This window comes from Tauraco erythrolophus, chromosome Z, assembly GCF_009769465.1.
Source record: "Tauraco erythrolophus isolate bTauEry1 chromosome Z, bTauEry1.pri, whole genome shotgun sequence".
NCBI lineage: Eukaryota > Metazoa > Chordata > Aves > Musophagiformes > Musophagidae > Tauraco > Tauraco erythrolophus.
The window spans coordinates 10,183,916-10,203,206 of record NC_141496.1 but is presented as its reverse complement, the minus strand read 5'-3'; the positions used below and the strand labels follow the sequence as shown (position 1 = coordinate 10,203,206).

The window sequence follows — 19,291 nt, the reverse complement described above, 5'->3', positions numbered from 1 at the left end:
ATTTCCATGGGTCAAGAGGAAGTTGATCTTTGTAGCTTGATATATCAGAGGTCATTTCCCGCTGTCAGCTGTTGCTACCTTCAACAGTGCTAAACCCGCTGCAGAATGACTTCAGCTCTTAAGGAAACTCAGCCATAGACGGAAGGTCTGCTGAGACATCATCCTCAGTTGCATTTCAAGTGTGACGAGAGTATTCTGAAGTCATCGTCTTCATGGTGGGCTTCAAATGGAAACAGCTGGCTTACCCCCAGGAAATGAGAGATTGCTGTTTTCTCCGTGCCTGCTCCTATTCCTTGATTCTACTTTTCCTGCAATCTTTCATTAGTTAATTTATATACCTGTTTGAGATACTGCAAGCCTGCCAAATAGAAAACATGTCATTTCTCACTGAAATCACAGCCTGTATGCCAAGAGGACCTTGAATTTTTATGTTCAGGGAGCTGAACCTTCCAGACTCAAGTGGGATAGTTTGCTTCTGTTGCTTAGAGGTCTCAGGGGACACCTGTTGAATGTGGACACTGTCAGATTAGGTAACAGATTATAAAATAATATGCTGTGAATCTGCTTGGGTGGAACTTCTCCAGGGGATTTTATATTTTGCACAAAACTTCCAGCTACGTGTGTTCTTGGTCAGAAATGTTCACATCCTTTCCATTTGCAGAGTGCCGTTTGCACTTTTATGGACTTCCTATGTAACTGTAAACTAAGATGTTGACTTCCACTGAGAAATGGAGTGCTTGCTAATGCAAGAGAATCTGACAGCAGTCTCATTAAACAGGTATATGAAGTAACTGTGGGAAGACTGAAGCAGGAACTGGAAGCATAACATATATGTTGTATCTGCCCGTGATGGAGCTCTGCCACCACTCAGAGAACACTCAGCCTTTCAAACACCTTTTTAGCAACTCCAGTGCTACCTATCTACCACTTCATCCATCTATATATATGTTGCGTTGCATGCTTCAGTGCTTTGGGAGTATACATACTTTCTCAGTATTACTGTAAAATAGAAATAGTCTGTTATCCTATTTCTGTGGACTCTAGCAGGTTAATCTGTAGTTTCCTCAATCCCTTATTTAAAGAAGTTTTTCCTGGTGATTTAATCACCTTGTCATGATAATAAGTTTCTGTATGTCAACTGCTCTGGACTGGCTGTTTTATCTCTTTGCTGCGTTCCTAATGACAGAGACATAGGCTACCTTGTATATACTGTCTTCTGTTTACCATGGATTAGTGTGGAGTGAAAGCATGCAATCTGTGATCTCAAAGCTGATGAGATCCTGAGCAGTCTGTGTCTAAACCTGTAGACAACTCTCTGCTAAATGGCATATATATGTTTTGAACTGTGGAGAGGTCAAGCACCATGGTTCTGACTTGATTCTTTGAGAGGATTTTCTTAATTTTCTTCTACCAAGACTATTCAACGCATAATCATGGAGCTGCCTGTTCTGTCTTGCACTAGCATTTGGCCAGTTGATGTAAAGCTGTGTACCAGTCAGATGTTGGTGCGTTAATCTTGTTCCAGTCTTTGTTCTGAAGAGCAGCATCATTACAAAATAAAAGAGTCCTTCTAAAAAGCTTTTATTTCTTCTTACGTGAAACAACTTCTTTGACAAGATGAAGTGAGTCAGCCTGTCTTTAATGGGATTGCATTGAAATGTCTGCTTACGTGCAACTTTTGTTGTCATTCCTTGGCATGATCGTTACTTGAGGGGCAGATTAGAGGTCAATCAGCCAGAGCCACGAGGGCGCCCACAGCTAGCCTCAGGATACTCCCTACAAATGTAAGATCAAAAGGGCAGGCACATGAAAATTACTGTTTACTTTTTATGAATTATTTCCCAGAGATGGGATCATTAGCAGAATCTAAATGCTGGCTGGCTCTTAGCGCAAGGACACTCCTGACAGAATGCAGTCGCTTGGGCGCACCTTTCCACTGTTTTGAAGTCAAAAGTTCTCTGTTTTTACTTTTGTGGGGTTTCTGTATGATTTAAATAACCTTCTGGTTGTTTTTACTCAAAACGCTGTCCCTACTTCTGGACATGCTTTTAATCACGTCATCCATTTTTTTTCCCTTGGTTTGTGCAGAAGTATTTCAAAGCCTGTGTCCGTACCCTAGGGACTCTACAGGAGACACCTTCTGAAGGAAGTTAAAACTTTCTGGTAAGCTTTCTGAGTGAACACTGGTTCTTACTTAAAATTAATTGCTGGCCAGTGGGTACCAGAGTTATCCCTACTGTAAATACGAGGGAAAGGTGATACCAGCTGTCATGGTGAGGCACATGTTGGGAAGTGCTGATTCAGTGTCTGCTTTTTTGCAGTAATCTTCACACATCAAACTCTACGTGTTCTTATCCACATAAGTATGTGGCTTGTGTTTGATCGTGGTAATCAGGGCTGTTTAGAAGGGTCACGGTATATTTGCCCTTTTGTCTTGCGTCCTGAGCTATGAAAGCATATTTGGAGCAAATGTTGACTGAATTCTAAAGAGACTGGCTGGCAGTAGCTGAGAACATGTGTAGCCCCTGATATGCTAAGTTGTGATTCCAAGTAGAGAACTGTTTGCTTTTTAAAATAACTTTGAAAAAGTTACCTTGAAGGACCAAATACATGGTGGATATTACTCTTTAATGAAAACCCATATGAACTTCCCTCTTATCATCCAACATGTTACTACCCTTAATGTGAAGTAATCAAATGCTGTCCAGCGTAGGAATGAAACTAAATCTGGCTGGTAACCAAAATAAAATCCCTTACAGCTATTTTTGTATGTTCTTAAAATGTGTGCTGTGAGATTAGGCAGTTGTCTTTTTTTCCTCTCTCTGCTATTTTACTTAAAAAATTTTTTAAAAAAATAATAAATGCTCTCTTGCAGCCCCCTCCTATGACAAGGTTGAGGGGCATAAAATCTAATGTTATGTTCTTTTATCTAAATCCATATTCTTCCTAATCTGGCTAGACATTTTGGATGGGTGTGTTTTTTACTTATTTGGCATGATGTTTTCTCAACATCATTGTTTTTTTTGGCATTCATCTTGACAGCAGTAGCTAGAGAACTTCTTGCTAGTGTTTAAAGGGATAAACTGAACATTTCCCTTTCCTTCTTTTCCTCTTGCTGTTGGATAGAGCTCAGGAAATTTTTTTAATCCTTGCAAAGCAGTGAGAGTGCAAAGGAAACGTGCGTGTGTGGATGAGTGGGGTCACGGAGTCTTCCCAGATAGGTGTCTGCAAGTGACTCATCTATGGGAGCGGGTCTGGCTTTTGTTACAGCAACATTCCAAAAGCTGAGGCACAGATACTATAAAAATAAGTCAGTTGGTGCTAGGGACAGTTCGGGGTTGTACTGAGCTGCACCCATCTCAGAAGTTTTCCACTGTATGTCTTGGACTTCTTAAGCTAGATCAGCAGTGGATAGGGGGTTGATATGCCTCCCTTCAATCACGAAGCCATGCTCACAGGTTCATGAGATGTTGGAGGGCAACTGATTTGGAGACAGGATGTGGCATGCTTGCTGTGTGTCTTGCAGACTTTATGCTGAGGCAGAATCAAATACCTGATTGTGTTGTTCATCTCAGGTACCTTTACTGTTGGTATCTTCTTGTTCTTCTTGTAGTCATCATGGAAAACAACGGTTTTAAGATGTCTTTTATTGCATTTGTGCTTCAGAGGCTGTTATAATCCCGTCTTTTTTTATAATGTGCCACAAAGGTCCTTAAACCTTTCCTCTGAACTGCTGCATCTTGAAGCTGATACCCAAATCCAGATGGGTTCCTAGAGCACTGATCTCCCCAGTGCTTTTAGGACAGAAGAATCATAGGGGTCTCTTCTCCACCCAATTGCTGAGGAGTGCGAGGTATACCTGTCAACTGATAGCTGTTAAATTAACATTTCAATTTCCCTGTGTGTAGCCTTATCTTTACAGACAGGTGTATATGTATTGAGAGAGGGGCTATTTTTGGCTGTACTGTAGGAGAGCCTGAAGGTAATGAGTTGTGCATAGTAAATCTTGCTTACTCCATTATTTCCACTACATTTCAAATTAAGGGCCTAAATTAGGGTTAGTGTCAGACTTGCTCTTTTGCTATGTCCTAATTTTGTTTTAAAAGCACATAGCTAAGGACTTTAATATGTTTTAGATTCAGTGCTTGTAAGTTATACTAAAATCCCTAAGGGAGCCAAAATAACTTATTAAAACCTTGCAAATGTTTTTGACTGCTGCATTCTATTATTTTCTATTCCAGTGGTAGCATACAGCCTCTGCTGCTGATGGGCGGAGGAAAGCAAACCTCCAGGGCCCATTAGACTTAACTTGTTTACTGCATTGATATCTATATGTTAAATGACAAGAGAGTTCAGGTTATTGAATAATTTAAAATTCAGCTCTAATTGGTGTCATATGACCTGGAAAAGGCCATGGATGACGCCAGGAGCATGCTGTGAAATTCTTATAAATAATTCATAAATTAGATCATTCATTTGCCTGGATGTCTTGTTAAATGCAGAAGTTTGTAAGTAATAACTGATGATATAACACCTGTAAGTATTTAGTTCATATGCTGGAAGGTAATCTACCTTGATGATCTTCTAGCAAAACCTGCCAGAGTACGAGAGTTAATTGCACTAGGGAGAATGCACTACATTTATTTGGGATGGGCTTTGGCAAGGCGCACCGTGCAGATGTTGCATTACGCATTCTCTATCAGCTAGACAACTATTCTGCGTATGCCCGTGTTAAAAATGCAGCTCATCACTCTTCTGCCCTTATTTCACATGAACTCCAAATGCACTGGGAAATAGTAGTGACCTGCTCTGCTCACAAATAGTATAGTTTTTGAAATATTTATCTAGGTCTTGAACTACTGATTCTTCAGTAAAATAAAGGGCAGGAGTAAAAAATTGAAGTCAGAAGATGGTGATTTTTCGTTTTTATAATGTTGGCAGCACGTTGAATGTTAATAGTCAGACCTGGTGCTGTCACGATTGGTATAGTGGCATTTTTCTACAGTGCAAACAGGTCCAATATAGTTTTGTTTCGGAAAGCAAACATGTTTGCTTAATTTTAGTGGTCAGGTATTGCATTGCCATATGTAGGTACCGTTTGGGCTTAATGGGCATTCTGCTCGCAGTGACATCCAAGACTCACCGTACAGACACCTCGCTTTAGTTTTCTTGGAGCACTGTATTATTAATGTCTGCCTTATCAACCAGTGTAAAACCAGTTTGCTGATCTTAAATGGAAGCATTTGTTAGAGTTTATCTACAGTATTCGTGTAGCTGGAGAAGAAGGGTGGCATGTTTATGAATGCAAAATATACTCTTAAAGCTGAGTGCCAGCAAATGCTCACATGCCACTTTGAATGCAGGTTTTTTGCGCACCTGGCATCCAAGCTCAAACCCTCTTAACAAAGAGCAGAAAAAAATTTGAAGGCAACACAAACATAGGAGGTGTTTCTCTGCTGTCAGCTAGCAGCTATAGATTCACTTTTTTGTGATGCGATCCTATCTTATAATTTTTTTGCTACGCCTGTTCAGTATATTGAGTTCAGTAGATTTTTACAGGAAAAATACAAGCTTATGACTGTCATTCACATAGTTTCTTTGATTTTAGAGCACTTGTTTTATTCAGTGGGATATGGCAATCATAGCTATACATAATTTCTACAGAAAATGGTGCTTTACTTCTTGCTTGAAAAATGGTCAGCTTACCTTCCGAGTTATCTACTGTATTTATCTTAGGTACTGACAGAGACGGTTGCTGAACTATTATGTGGGCACTTTGTAATGACTGATATTAGGTTACTTATGGTAGAGATTTTAATAAAGGATTGTATGATATAAAGAAAAAAAAATTTATAGACTTCAGTAGATCCTACTAATTTACTTTAAAATCTTTACCTTTTTACATTCTCCTTGATAAATTCTTACAGACTCTTGGAAAGAATAGCTCCTTAATCACTGCTAATGCACTTCAAATAGTCCTATCATTTGAAATAATTGTTCCTAAAATGGCATTTCTGTTGCCCCGACATCCTACCTGAGCTTATTTATACTGTATTCTTCTCATTATACTGACAAGAGCAAGTGCTTATATTGTTGATAGACCTACAAACCTAAAGCCAAGCTGTATCCAGATGAGACCCATACGTCGAGAATGCACAGCGGTGACTGAGTTCCAGGTTTAGGATGTAACCTTAGTGAGTGCATCAGCTGGGTCGCTGATGTGTGCCCTTGCTGCTCTTTAAGGTGTCCCTGTGTATGTTAGGCTCTCATTTGTCCATTAAGAAATTTTTGCTTCATCTTTAAATAGTCTTTAAATCTCTGTATTTCTCCTCTGGTTGCTGCTCTTGTTCATTCTTCTTGGCGTCCTCCAGGGTCCGCACTCAGAGCAGCACAGTGGACTAGTTCTGAACGTGCATGTTCCTCCCTCTGTTTCTACCCTACCAAAAGAAACCTCAGAGCTGAAAATCCAGGTCAGAGAAATGTTCTCAAGATACAATTGAGAACAATTTTAGTTCATTGTCTCTTTTTCTGTATTCAAATATATTTAAGCTACAAACTACAAACTCAGGTGCTGTGGGTTAAACTCTAATGCTGTTAACACCTATAGGAATTTTGCTGTTTACTGTAAGAGCATTGTGTTTTGCTAAGACCCCAGCATTTGTCCCCAGAGTGCAAGACTTATCAAGGTAATTATGTTGGCTGTTTCTTAAACATGTTTTGTACATGCAGAGCTACCCGTGAGATCTGTCAGGACCTCACCTGTGTTGAGAGCGTAAGATCTGATCAGTTACTAGTTCATCCCTTGCAGTACAAAGCCCTGTGTGCTGGAGTCAGTCTGTGAATGTGTCTCCTTCACCAGCTCTGTGAATTAATGCTGCAGAGCACACAAGTTGCATTTAAGAAGAATTTGCAGAGATCATAATGCTGCGTGCATAAAACTGGCGCGCTGTTTGTTTGTAGGAAGTTTTAAGGACCGGGTGTTTGTTTAAGCTCTGCTCTGAATCTCTGAGCAAAAATTACTGGGATTGCAGTAAAGATTTTGTAGAGCTCCCCACGTGTCTTCCTCTTTAAACCCTTCTGAAGATTATTTGAACTATTTTTTAATATCTCCTTGTTTCCATGCAAGAGTTTCACATCTGATCAAGTCTTATTAACTCCATATGTTGCAAGTCTGAGTTTGTTTGTTTGTTTAAGCCTCAGTTGAAGGAAGTTGTATCTTTAAATACCGTACAGCAAGCCTGGAAGAGCTCTACAGAGGGGAAAGCACAGCTGTTCCATCATGGTCCGTCATGGTTTCCATGTGTCCCATAGGCAATATCTTTCTTAAGCTCATCTTGTAAAATTACCCAATTCCTTATGCTTGTGTGTCTTTAGACTCATGATAGTAGGTGGGTATTTGATTTTTTTTTTTCTTTTCTGCTTTTCCCTCTTCATCTGGCCTGCTTCTTACAGATCTGTCATGGTATGCTCTGGTCTCATCTCATCTCTCCTAAATGTAAATGTCAGTCCATTTTCCCTGCAACCTCTACCATCCAGCTCTAGTTTTCAATTAAAGCATTAACAGAAAAACATGAATTGCTAAAAAAGTTGTTGACTAGCTTCTTACTCCCAGTAGTTAATTTTTCTTTAGAGTTAGAGCCTGCAAAGTCCTGAGTAGCCGTCAAAGGCATGTTGGAACTCAGTACTCTGTGTAACATGACCTCCTTCTTCTAAAGGAATAAAAAAACCCCACTCGCATTCAATGACATTAATGAGAATTTTCCCCCCTGCAAACATATTGTAACTGTGAAATAACATTAAAGTTTCTCTGCCTTGTTATGAAGTCTTTAAATGTCAATGCCATTTCTGAGACCATCAGGGCAGATTTAATGGTGGCCAAGGTCAACAAATGCTAACTGGTACCTCTCTTTTAGGGCCTTCAGGGACTCTTAATAGAGTCTCGGCCATAAAGTTAATTTGCCATGTGGGCCTTTCTTCTTAAAGCTGCTACTGATGATTATTTTGTACCATCTTCATTTGTGTGCTTGGATTCCTTAACATTCTCTTGTCTCTTCCGTCAATAAAACAAACTGCTAAAATAAAGTTCTCAGTTATTTCGTCTTTTGAGTCTTCTTTTTTCGTTCCTTTTTACTTCTGTTTGTGCGCTGTAGAAGGGTAGGTGTATGCTTTCTGTAGACTACCCTGCGCTGCCAGCTCTGGTAGGATCCTCTAATATCACCTTCAGGTCTGCCGCCTTCTGCTGTCCTGGGGAGCTGGGAAAGTAGCCACTTTGAAAGTCTCTTTCTGTTGGTGCCCTAAATGCTTTATTAGCAGAACCAGGTGAGGTGGGAAACGAGAGACAGTGTGTAAGCACAGGATTTTCTTACTTTCCCTTTTCTGTAATATTTCTTCCAGTTGCTGGTCATCCCTTTATGTATCGTCGAATTTAGATTAAAAGGACTTTGTAGCCTTTATTTGTCTAGAAAATATTGCAGACAAGGATGGCACGCTACAAATAATAAATAACAAAACTCCATCTTTTTGGCAGCATGTTGCGTTTCTGCTCAGCTGCCCTGCCAGCCCCTCTGACTTTACAATATTTTAATGTCCTGCACTTTTCACCCAGTCCAAGCACCAGAATTTCCTCAGACATTTAGCACTGACATTAATGCAAATGCCTCCAACTCACTGGGCCCTTTGGGGCAAAACATTACATCCTTGGCTTTCAATCACATGGCAGAGAGGATATATTTGTATCTGCAAAACTGAAAATCATAAAATATCAGTATTCAGGTGCTAATCCACGTGAATTTGCATTCTGTGAAGTCTACAAGAAACTTGTAATTGGTTGTCTTGAAGGGCAGCAGAGTATATTTGGTATTTTGTTTATTTATAAAAAGAATTTGAATTATACATATAAACACTGCATAGATTTGGGTTATATCTCTCTTCTAATCATTGCTGGACGCTTGCTTGCATTCCTAAGTTTTAGTGTTTTGGGACTTGCTGACTGTCTTCCACTCAGTGTGGACAATACCTACATATTGTAAGCATTGCCAGAGCGCAAACAATACTTTTATTTCCATCAGTGGATACCAAATTTTCCTGCTAAACCACTTTCACTGCAATGGTTTTGTTAACTTCCACAAACCTTGCTTCTGTAATTAAAAAAATCAGACCTTTGTGAAAGGTCTCAAAGGCTGGAGGAGTTTAAATTCAATATGCTATTGAAATTAATGCAGGTCTAGCAAAAGAAACGCAAGTGCCTGATTCTCTGCTGTTCTGATGTGCATAGAAGCTCAAATGCTTAACTGCCTGGGTGAACCATAGTGCAAAGATACTCCAAGATGTAAGCAGGATTTTGATGTCTGTTACGTAACATCCACGAGTATAACAAAACCATGAGAATTTGCTTGCACTGGGTTGACAAATGTGAATTACAGTTGCTTTCTTTCTTCAGAGTTTTATCAGAGTATAATCACTTGCCCAGCTTAATTGAAAAATCACTTACGTTTATAGCCGAATTTAAACATGTTTTGTATTTAAATGACAGCTTTTGATATACAACCGTTTTTTTACAGAAAGTAGTTGGTTTTTATCTGTGTTTCTGTAAAGATATTTCAAAAACTCTCATCAAATTTCCAGCGGTAAGTAATATCCCATTCAGTGCAAGGTGAAATGTTTTACATCAAATCTCCTGCTGTGTAATGGCCAATCAAAGAGTATTTATAGTGGTTGAATGGATTTTTTGGCTCGGTATTCAAAATTAAACATTTTCAAACATTAACATTTAATGTTTTTTGCCACTCTTCAAGTTGATTTTATGTAACCCTAGATGCTCACAACTACTTGATACTCCGAAGCGACTCATTTTATGCTGAGGATCTTGCAGGCAGTGGTTTTATATTTATTATACTTTGTAGATGGAATGAAATGTAGATTTGATAGCAGATTCGTGTCTGTCTTCTGATAAACATTTTCTCGGTTTTGGCTGTATGTCTATCAGCATGATGCAGCAAGTCTATTTCTGAGAGAACATGTTTACCAAGTGAAATTAATGAGCAAAGATAAATTTTGGTAATTCACAGGAAATTGTTTGTGTTCTTCCAGGTATCCAGTAAGAAGAGCTCATACCAACAACCATCTCTGGAGCTAGATGGTTCCTACTTGGGTACTGGGGGACCTCAGACTTTTTATAAGAACAGTAGAGCATCAAAGGCTGGAAGCCCAGCCCGTGTTGCATTGTCTCAGCCTTGCAGGAATAATGACAATTACGGGACTGAAATCCATTACAACCATCAGGAGTGTCTGAAGGAACATCCGGTAGAAAATGGCTTGCACAGAAAGTGTAATAATATGATTTCCCCAGCCAAGCAGAGGAGCCCTCACCGTGTAAAACCAGCTCAGGAGATGGATCAGAAAGCAAATGAATTTCAGAGCGCATGCCCTCAGCAAGCGAGTCACGGTTGTGCCTGCAGGCATGCAGGGAGCTCAGGGAGCGTGCGAGGGAGCCACCATGTCAGCCAGGTGCTTAGAAGACACTCCGGGCCAGTTCATAAAACTTGTGATTGTTCTGGGCACGCTCGAATTTCCAGGCTGAATGACAGTGTGGACTCCGGGCCTAAGGAAACAGAGCAGGCTAAAAGGTTGTATGAAGAAAGAAGGCAGAAGCTGCTTCTGCAGAAAATGGAGCTGGAAATTGAAAAGGAACGACTCCAACATTTGTTGGCTAAGCAAGAAGCAAAGCTGCTGCTAAAACAACAGCAACTACACCAATCCCGAATGGATTATAACAGGTGATTTTGAGATTTATAATTTCAAAAAATTTTCTGAAATTTCTAATGAACATATGGGCAACAGTTAATTAATGTGGGAGATTGGAACTGGTAAAATAAGATAGGCAAGACCTCTGGCACAAATTATAACAGTGATTTAGAGGAGAGGAGACTTTTTAGTATATTAGCATATACTGTTGGGAAACAGCATGACAGCTGTGGAAAACAGCAGAGGAGAACAGTATGTGGTAGAAAGAAAGGCGCAAGAAAAGCAGCACTAAAAGACTAGGTAGGAAAAGAGAAGCAGTAGAAGAAAACGAGAGGTTGGTCTTTGGCAGGCACTTGAAGAAATGCAGACATTTGGCAAGAAAGCAACGTGAGCGTGAGTGACGTAGATGTGGCATTCCCGCTTCTTTGCTTGGAGATGTCAGTTTTGAAGTATTGCGTCTTCCTAGGTAGGGACTGGAAGATGTGAGTTTTACAGAAAAGATGGAGGTATTTTTTTCTATATATGGAATATATATTTTTTCCATATATATATATGGAAAATGTATATATTTTTCCACATATATATATATATGGTAAAAGGAAGGGAGCTCTGTGTAGCAAGGACATTTTTTTTCCGGTGATATTTGTGGAATGGAGAATGCCAAGACTGCGGCAGCAGGCGTGCGTAAACAGGAGAAGAAGAGAAGGGCAATAACCATAGAAATATGGGATGTGGCTTGAAAGGCCTGTGAGCCTGTTGCAGAAGGTGAGACAGTACCTTCCTGACAATGCGAACAGGGACTCTGGAAAAGAGGGATAAACTGGTGTACTGGTATCATGTTCCTAGAGTGGAGAGGACCAGTGAGAGGAAGTGGGTTAAAGCAAGTTGAATTAGCCCATGTAACTCAGTTGAATACTAGTATTTCAGCATTAGGAAGGGAAAGCAACGGGGAAGAATCTTTTAGGGGTCTCTTAGAAGAAGCAATAGGAGGGTTTCACAAGGATGCTTATTTTGATACTGTTTTAATATGGTAACTGCTGACAGCATCCCACAAGAGTCTGCATTACATGACCGCTTCCTACATTTCATGTTATAACCACCATGGAGGTGTATACCACCTTCTCCTCTTGACACCAGCCACCTGGTTACTTTTCAAGCTCTAAAAGAGAATACTGTATTTTAGATGGTCTTTTGTTTGTCTTCTTGGATTGTGGCTTACATTGAAAATAATGTGTTTATATGGCTTTAAAAATGCCTGTTTTAAAGGCAGTCACAGTTGTGTGTGTTGAAAATGACTGAGGTCACAAACAAAGGATTATGACTTCAGGTGAGAATTAAGTAGGAACAGATGGATTCTTAATCATCAAATACCTTAATTCTATGCATGCATCTCTTTAATGAAAAACAAGTAGAATATGAAGAACATACAGAATGAGGTTTTTTTGTGGTTCTTTTTCTAATGGATATTTTTCAGCCTTCTGTGAGGCATCAGACGCCCAGAAAAAAAAAAGGACTTTAAATATATCTAAAATTATGTGCTTGTTAATGCCATTATGGCTATTTTAGCCTTTTTTTTTTTTTTTTTCCTGAAAAAAAAAAAATGGTTTACAGAGCTCTGGTTACCTAAAAGAATGCTGTGAAAGAAAATCACATATGATCAGTCTGAGGTCTCAGTATTTTTGTGATCTCTTTTCAGAGGTGCAGGTCAAAGCACATTTGCCATATTCTCTCTAAGAAAAGCAGCTAGAATGTAGTGTGCTTGCTCTTAAAAAATATTCAATCTTTTTAGAAATAAATATTTGATATTTACAGGTAAATCTTCTAGGCATCACAGTTCTGTTTCAGTTCTGGGTATGTAATTCGCTTTTGCATTTGATAACAGAGCGATTTTATGTACTACAAACAATAAAAATTTGTTTAGCTAAGCTCAAATACCCTTCACTTCATTGTCAGGAGGCTCTAACCTAGTTCATCCCTTAACATCATGATAGTTTAAAAAAACAATACAACAAAAATCCATTTCCAGATAGTGTTTATTTTTGTCTGTCCTTCTGCATGGGTGGAGTGCTGGTTAAGGTCCATTCTGAGCTGCTGAAAGTATTGTCATGGAATGACAAGTAAAAATGTAATTGTTGGCTATTAACTCGTCTGCTCCTTTAGCAAAAGTATGAATTGGTCCTTTTTTTTGGCCGTGCTGCATCATAACTGAATTTTAATATCCCACGTTTCCCTATTTAGCCTCAAATGAGCATAGTACTTTGTTTGCAGTTTCTGTCTATGTGAAGTAGTTGCTAGACTATCAAAAGTGGTGTGAGTGCAGGGAAAGAGGCAGTTCAGTGACTCCTCCTGATGCCAACCACAGCAGAATAGAAGAGAGTTCCAGAAATGGCAAAATATTATTTCTCAGTAATGTAGACAAATGTGGGTAAATCCTAGAAACAGGAATTTTATTCAAATAAAAAGGGAATAGTGCTGGATTTACTATATTAATTGGAGAGGAAGAAAAAGGTGGGGCAAGGTATTAAAAATGGAGCATCATTTGTGGGCTCATGGTTTTGGGAGACACAACCATCTCAGAGAACTTACACATTTAATGCAATTTACATATGATGCCTTTGAGCTCCGGTGCTGCTGCAGCTGTAATCTGACCCTAACAGGGATGTTTCCTAGTAGATACTGGGACCATTTTCGTAAGAGAGCAGGTCCTTGGAAATCAGTAAATTAAATTTTTCTAATAATTTCCCCAATGGAAACCCTCAGAAGCAAAGGCACTGGACATAAGCATGAAAACAGTTGTGAAAGCTTCTGCATTTAACGTGATTAAGTGCCCTGTTTGCAGTCACACAACTCACCTTTCTGTGGGGAGTTCCTGGTGTGACGATTTGACCAGCTGCAAAACCAGCTAACTCTGCTTTTTCAGGTTTAGAGGCCATGTACCTGGTTCAGAAGATGTGCCTGTTGATGAAGCACCTGGAGAACTTGCTCTGATGATCAACGGCAACAGCATGGGGCTAAGGTAATTTCTCTCTTCACTTCTAAGTACTTCACTGTGTCGATATATCTTCTTGACAGTGTGCTGTTGGCTGCCAAGCGTATTTGTTCATGTGTTTGTTTCAGATTAAGAGCTTTTTTTCTGCAGGAAGGGTAAAATTCATTGGCCATTGTGTTTTATGAGTCAACTCAGTAGTTACGCTGACCTGTTACTACTCAAGGTTTAGGGGCTGACTTCCTGCGGAGGTCTCGGGTTTTGCCTGTCCTCTCTTAAGGACACTAGCCTAGCCCAGTGCGAAATGGAGTTTTCACAAAATCTTGGCTTTTGTTCTTTGTTCTAGGTATTGCTTGTTATTTTTTCAACTAGGATCAGAACATTTCCTTAGTCTTGATTTGGACGTGATGTAAAAAATAATCTGGCCTTTAGCTCCCAGATAGAGACGACATTTTACAATTGGTAATGGTTACTGTTTTTTTAAACAATACTGTGTTGCACCTCTGCATCAGTGCAATCAGAGCAATCTACCACTGAAATAACTGTAAGTGGAGTTAAGCCAGTAGTTAGCTCTTTATCTCAATTTTGCATGCTATTTAAAACTTCAATCAATATGTTATTGTGTTTTCTTTCTGTCTCACCCTGTCGCATTTCCTGTTACCACTGGAAGAAGATTCAGGCTTATTAGAAATGCAATAACTAAAATCTGTGGCTTTGACAGGGTTTTTCTCCCTTTCTCAAAAAGTAGCAGCTTCTTGTTCTATGCTTTAACTACAAATGTTCTTCTGACCAAAGTATCCCCTGTTTGGTGGACAAGAAGAGCAGCTGTCCTTTGAATGATTCCTTCTTTAGTGACAAGAGAGGACTTCAAAATAATAAGCTTTTCTCTCCACAATGGCAATACTGGAAGTACTGTTAATTTGTTTATAAACTAAGGGTCAAATACTTTCTTATTTTTTTAACACGAAGTGATACTGATTTTACTTTATTTTGTTGAGTCTCTTTCACTGAAAAGGCATAAGACTTCTTTCTTCAGAACAACAGGAGTTGTTAGTTTCCTTGGAAAGCTTCACTGCTTAACCAGGTGTTTGGCTGCTGTGAGTTACTGGTACATCCTCCTTATATTCTGAAGCTTTTTTTTTGCTTCATTTTCATATAGACTGGAGTGATCAAAGTGTAACAAAAGAGACGGAGAGTCATGATAGGTTTAAGATGCAATAGCATTAAGCATTTTCCTCCATTTCCCCTGGAGGAAAAACGTAACCCGGAACATCTGTCGGGCTTCTCAGCAACAGTTTACCAAAAACATGGAAAAATCTACATAGCCTAGCAGGGAAAATGGGGAAAACTTGTGCCGTTAACAAAATGAGAGTTCCAGATTTCAAAAGGTTCCCCACCCTCTCTTCTTTCCCCTGGTTTAATTTGCTGTAATTTTTCAAAGTTAGTATGTGTTCGTGCAGTCTCAAGTTGCCATGCCAGCTGGTTCCAAAGTTTGGCAGCAAAACACTTGGAAGTTTTTCTTCCTATATGCCATCTTCAGTTTTGCAAAGGTTACCAGATGAACGGTCCCTAAATAATTTACTCTAATGTAAGGCTGAAAGGGGCTATGCAAGACAAGTCCATTTGTCTCTTTTAAGGTTTTGAATATGTAAGTAATGTTTTCTTCAGTATTGAGAGAGAGTGTGCAAGTGTGTGTGGCTAGAGCTCAGAAAGGAGGAAGAGCTAGTGGGAATATACCCTTTTTTTTAATAGTCTATTTTTTTGTTTGGTGGTGTTTGGTTTTTTTTTTAAATTTGGATTTTAACTGACCTGCCAGACCGTTCGTGTTACACCAAATGCTATCAGAGCTCTAATTGAAAACCAGCCCTCTCTGTCTTCCAGTTCATACATGAGAGCTCCTTTAGCAAACCTCACAGCGTGAAACTTGATTTCAGTCTTCAAATAAGCAAAACTTAGCTTAAAAATACCCCTGTATTGTAAAGGAAATGGTGAAAGTGCTTTAAAATACTAAACTTGCTGAAGTGAGATATTGGAGTTTAGAAGTAAAATAAATAATATAATCAAGAACTGAAAAAGATAGGGTTTTTTTATAATTAACAGCTCATTTTGAGTTAATTATCTACAATTACGAAAATCTAATTGCAATTTATTCTCTACTATCTGTGGGAAGAATCGTAGGCAAGGGAATGTGCATCACTGCCAGGCATAAATGCTATAGGATGGGTACAAATAATAGAGGAGCCCTTAATGAAAAACAAAAAGCAAATAGGAGCGTGCAGCTGTGCTAGGCTATTGAAAGGTAATTGTAGTCAGAAATGAGATATGTACTTTAAAAGGCATCTTGTCATCTCCTGTAGGGATTAATTTTTTCCCCTCCTTGAAAAAGTAAAAAAAGATTCCACAAGCAAATACAGTACGGAGTTTGATTTCTGATACAGATTTTGGTCATTGTCTCTCTGCGAAAAGGAAAACTTTTACCTTGGGGACTACTGCAAACCATAGCTAAATTTTGTAATGAATGCCTATTTTGTTTTCTCTTCCAAGTGTGCCATTATGGTTTTTTCATTATCGAAGTCAGCAGGCGTTGTCCATCTCGGCCTCTTCAGATGAGCCCGGTACGAATTTGCAGTGTTGAATTTGCCACTTCCCTGCTGGGAATGTTGGAGAGCAGTTGGGAAGAAATGTGTCTGTCCCTTTGCCTGCGTGCAGCTGGGCCGGAGTCTGGGACCTGAAGAGTCCTCAGGTGCAGGATCCACAGTTCTCTGAGGTGCAGCAGTCAGAGCAGGTTTTACTGAGGGTGGTTTTCAGTAGCTTGGAGTGCTCCTAAGTGAGCCCGCAGCCAGTTTCCAGCTATGGAGACAGTAACTCCTACAATTAATGGCAAGTTGTCTGGTAGTCTGTATAATTTCTTTTCAAGTCTGCCCCAGTGTGAAGATGCTTTAAAATATTCAAAATAAAAACATAACCTGATGCGTTTGTTTAGCATTAAACAGCCTTTTGCAAAGCACTTTCCATCTCCCAGGCGCAGATGCTTGGTACATGCTCAAGTACCCACTCCATGCCTATTCAGTAGGATCAATACACCCGGCACCTGCTTTTGTTGTGCGCTCCCGACGTCTGCATCTGGGAGAGGAATTTTAAAACAAGCCACTCTTCTCTCCTTTAATCTTAACTTTGGATCCGAATGTCATGGAAATAAGACCTATTTAAGAGCACCAACTAGAGAAGATAAAATTTGCGACTTTGCAAGTACCCTTCCCCAGAGTTGTGCTGTGTGCCTAAATCTTAACATACAAGGTTCTCTCCTTTTCCAATTCTTAGGCTTCCTATATGGCTCTACCGGTGCAGCTTTCTTCTGTCTAACATGCACCTTTTCCTCAGATTTCCCACAATACTGCCGCTGCACCTCTACACTGACCTGTGCAAAATGTCCTAAGTAGGAATAACAATAGGATACAGCAGCCATCGGATGGGTTTAAAGTTACTGCAGGCACTCTCTCCGTGTATGCTACCTGGTTAAAGGATTTCTTTCCTTTGAGTGTTAAAGATTTGCAGGTGGAATTTGCCATCTTTAATTTCGTTGAAGGCTTTTTATGTGTGTGTGCTTCATTCTATATCACCCGTGTGTATTTTTTCCAGTTTGTATTTTTAGTTAGTTGAAAATATCAAACACAGAATTCAGCAGTACTTTCCCCCTATTTGAATGCTCATTGCTATGGTGATATTTCCAGGAGGAAATGCTGTCAGGGGTCTTTTAAAAGATTTTTATGTTTATGGTGTAACTATTTTTATTATCTTGTGAGAGAAGGTGACAATTATCTCTTGCTCCTTGTTTAATGCTTTGTTATGAACTCGATTTATTTTGTGGCTTGTTAGACATGCAGACATCTTTCTCTGGTGATGTGCAAGCATACTTCTCTGTTTTTGTCCAAATATTCCAGGCGATTGAAGAGATGTGCCGAGGAGCGCAGGCTCGCAGCTCCCCCTGCTGTCCCAGGCATATCCACAGCCTTCCCCCCGCCACTAATTTAGAAATAAAATAAAAATCACAGGCACTCACACGGCTCTGCCACCTCTGACCTGGCTCGCACCGGCCCCGTTACTCCCGTTTTTGAAGGGAACTGATATTTAAAAAATGATGGCAGTGGTAGCGCCCATTTTGTTTCCTATTTGGAGTTTCCTTGTTGATTCTTCATGCTGGCGTGCGTGTGTCACCTTCTGTTACTCTTGTCCTGAGCCTCTGGAGGAGAAACTCACCAGTGCCGCAACTGACTTCTTGTCCAAGACCTCCCGGACTTCAGCTCGTCTATGAGTTGTCCTTGGTCTCTTGAGGTGCATCTATATAGTTCTTGGACAACTTTTAGGAATGTATCGAATACAGTTTGTTGGGATTTTTTTCATCTCTTAGCTATTTTGGCAGACTGGCACATTAAATTGGGCTGAAATCAACTGTGCTTGCAAATGGCCCATAAAATCTGTGTATCTGGAAGCCTCTTACCCACTTGTTAGTGCTCCTTTTAACACCCAAGTTGCTTTCTTGTTCCAGATAATTTTACGTTGAGTTTGTGTCATTTTTAGATAGGATATTTGTGGAGCGAACACTTGTTTGGCCGGTAAAAAAAGTGCTTGCAGATCTGCCAATAGTACAAATGTTGAATTAGGTGCAGATATGAGTTTTTCTTTCTCACATGTCATTGTCTGGCTACATATAGCCACTGCATCCCTCCAACAGATGGCTGCCGGAGTCTGTTGTGACGTAACAGGAGAGCATAGTTGGAGTTAGATACGCATTTTTGCTTCGTTAGTGCCACATGCAGACTAGAAAGGCAGTAGGTTTTCTTGCGCAGGGTGAAGGCTTTTGTTCTGATGTCGTTACTAAAGGCTTGTTGCTGAATGAGGGGTGCGTGGCAATTCTTCACACATACCTATGCATTTATTTATTTATTTATTTTAAGGTAGGCAGTGATCCTTGTCGGACTCGTGAGTGAGGAGTACATTTCTGCTGACCTGGTTTCTTCATCAATCTCATTTTCAGGTTTACTTTTGGCTGCAACAGGATTTTGAAGCTGCCTGTCTTACATTTACCTGAATTATGTTGATTCTATTCTCATGATCAGGTATGCTGCACACAGCAGTATTGCATCGTTTCCATTCACAGTCCAAAGTAACCTTGAGCAGGAAGCCTACTGGTAGACTTGAGATATAAGATGTGAGTAGGAGATACCGTTAAGTAGTTGCCATAGGCAGATGGAGCCAACCTGTAGGTGAGGTCTTCAAGAAGTACAGGAACTCTGGTGTTAGAAATACTCCTAAGCACAGGGTGGCAATCAGTGAAAATGGGCTTGCTAAAACTTGAGTGCTTTGGTATTTTCACAAAACTTGCATTTCCTGCCAGTCTTCTGCATGGGTATGGTTCTGTAATATCACATATCAGAACTGAAAATGCTCGGAGATTTTTTTTTTTCTTTGGGTTGAAATATTTAAAATTCATGCATCTCCTGAAGAAGTTTGTTCCTTGCCAACACTTGCAGACAGTGAGAGACATTTTTGCAAGTCATTTGC

The 19,291-nt window shown here is 39.8% G+C and overlaps 1 protein-coding gene across 1 annotated transcript in view; it reads left to right on the top strand.

Annotated features, from left to right (window-relative positions):
* Window positions 1-19,291, top strand: part of KIAA1328 (KIAA1328 ortholog) — a 182,638-nt gene that overhangs the window by 108,194 nt on the left and 55,153 nt on the right. The window contains exons 7-8 of the mRNA XM_086629470.1: window positions 10,090-10,775; window positions 13,664-13,759. Of these exons, the coding sequence (XP_086485596.1) occupies window positions 10,090-10,775; window positions 13,664-13,759 (782 nt within the window). The remainder of the gene's footprint in view (window positions 1-10,089; window positions 10,776-13,663; window positions 13,760-19,291) is intronic.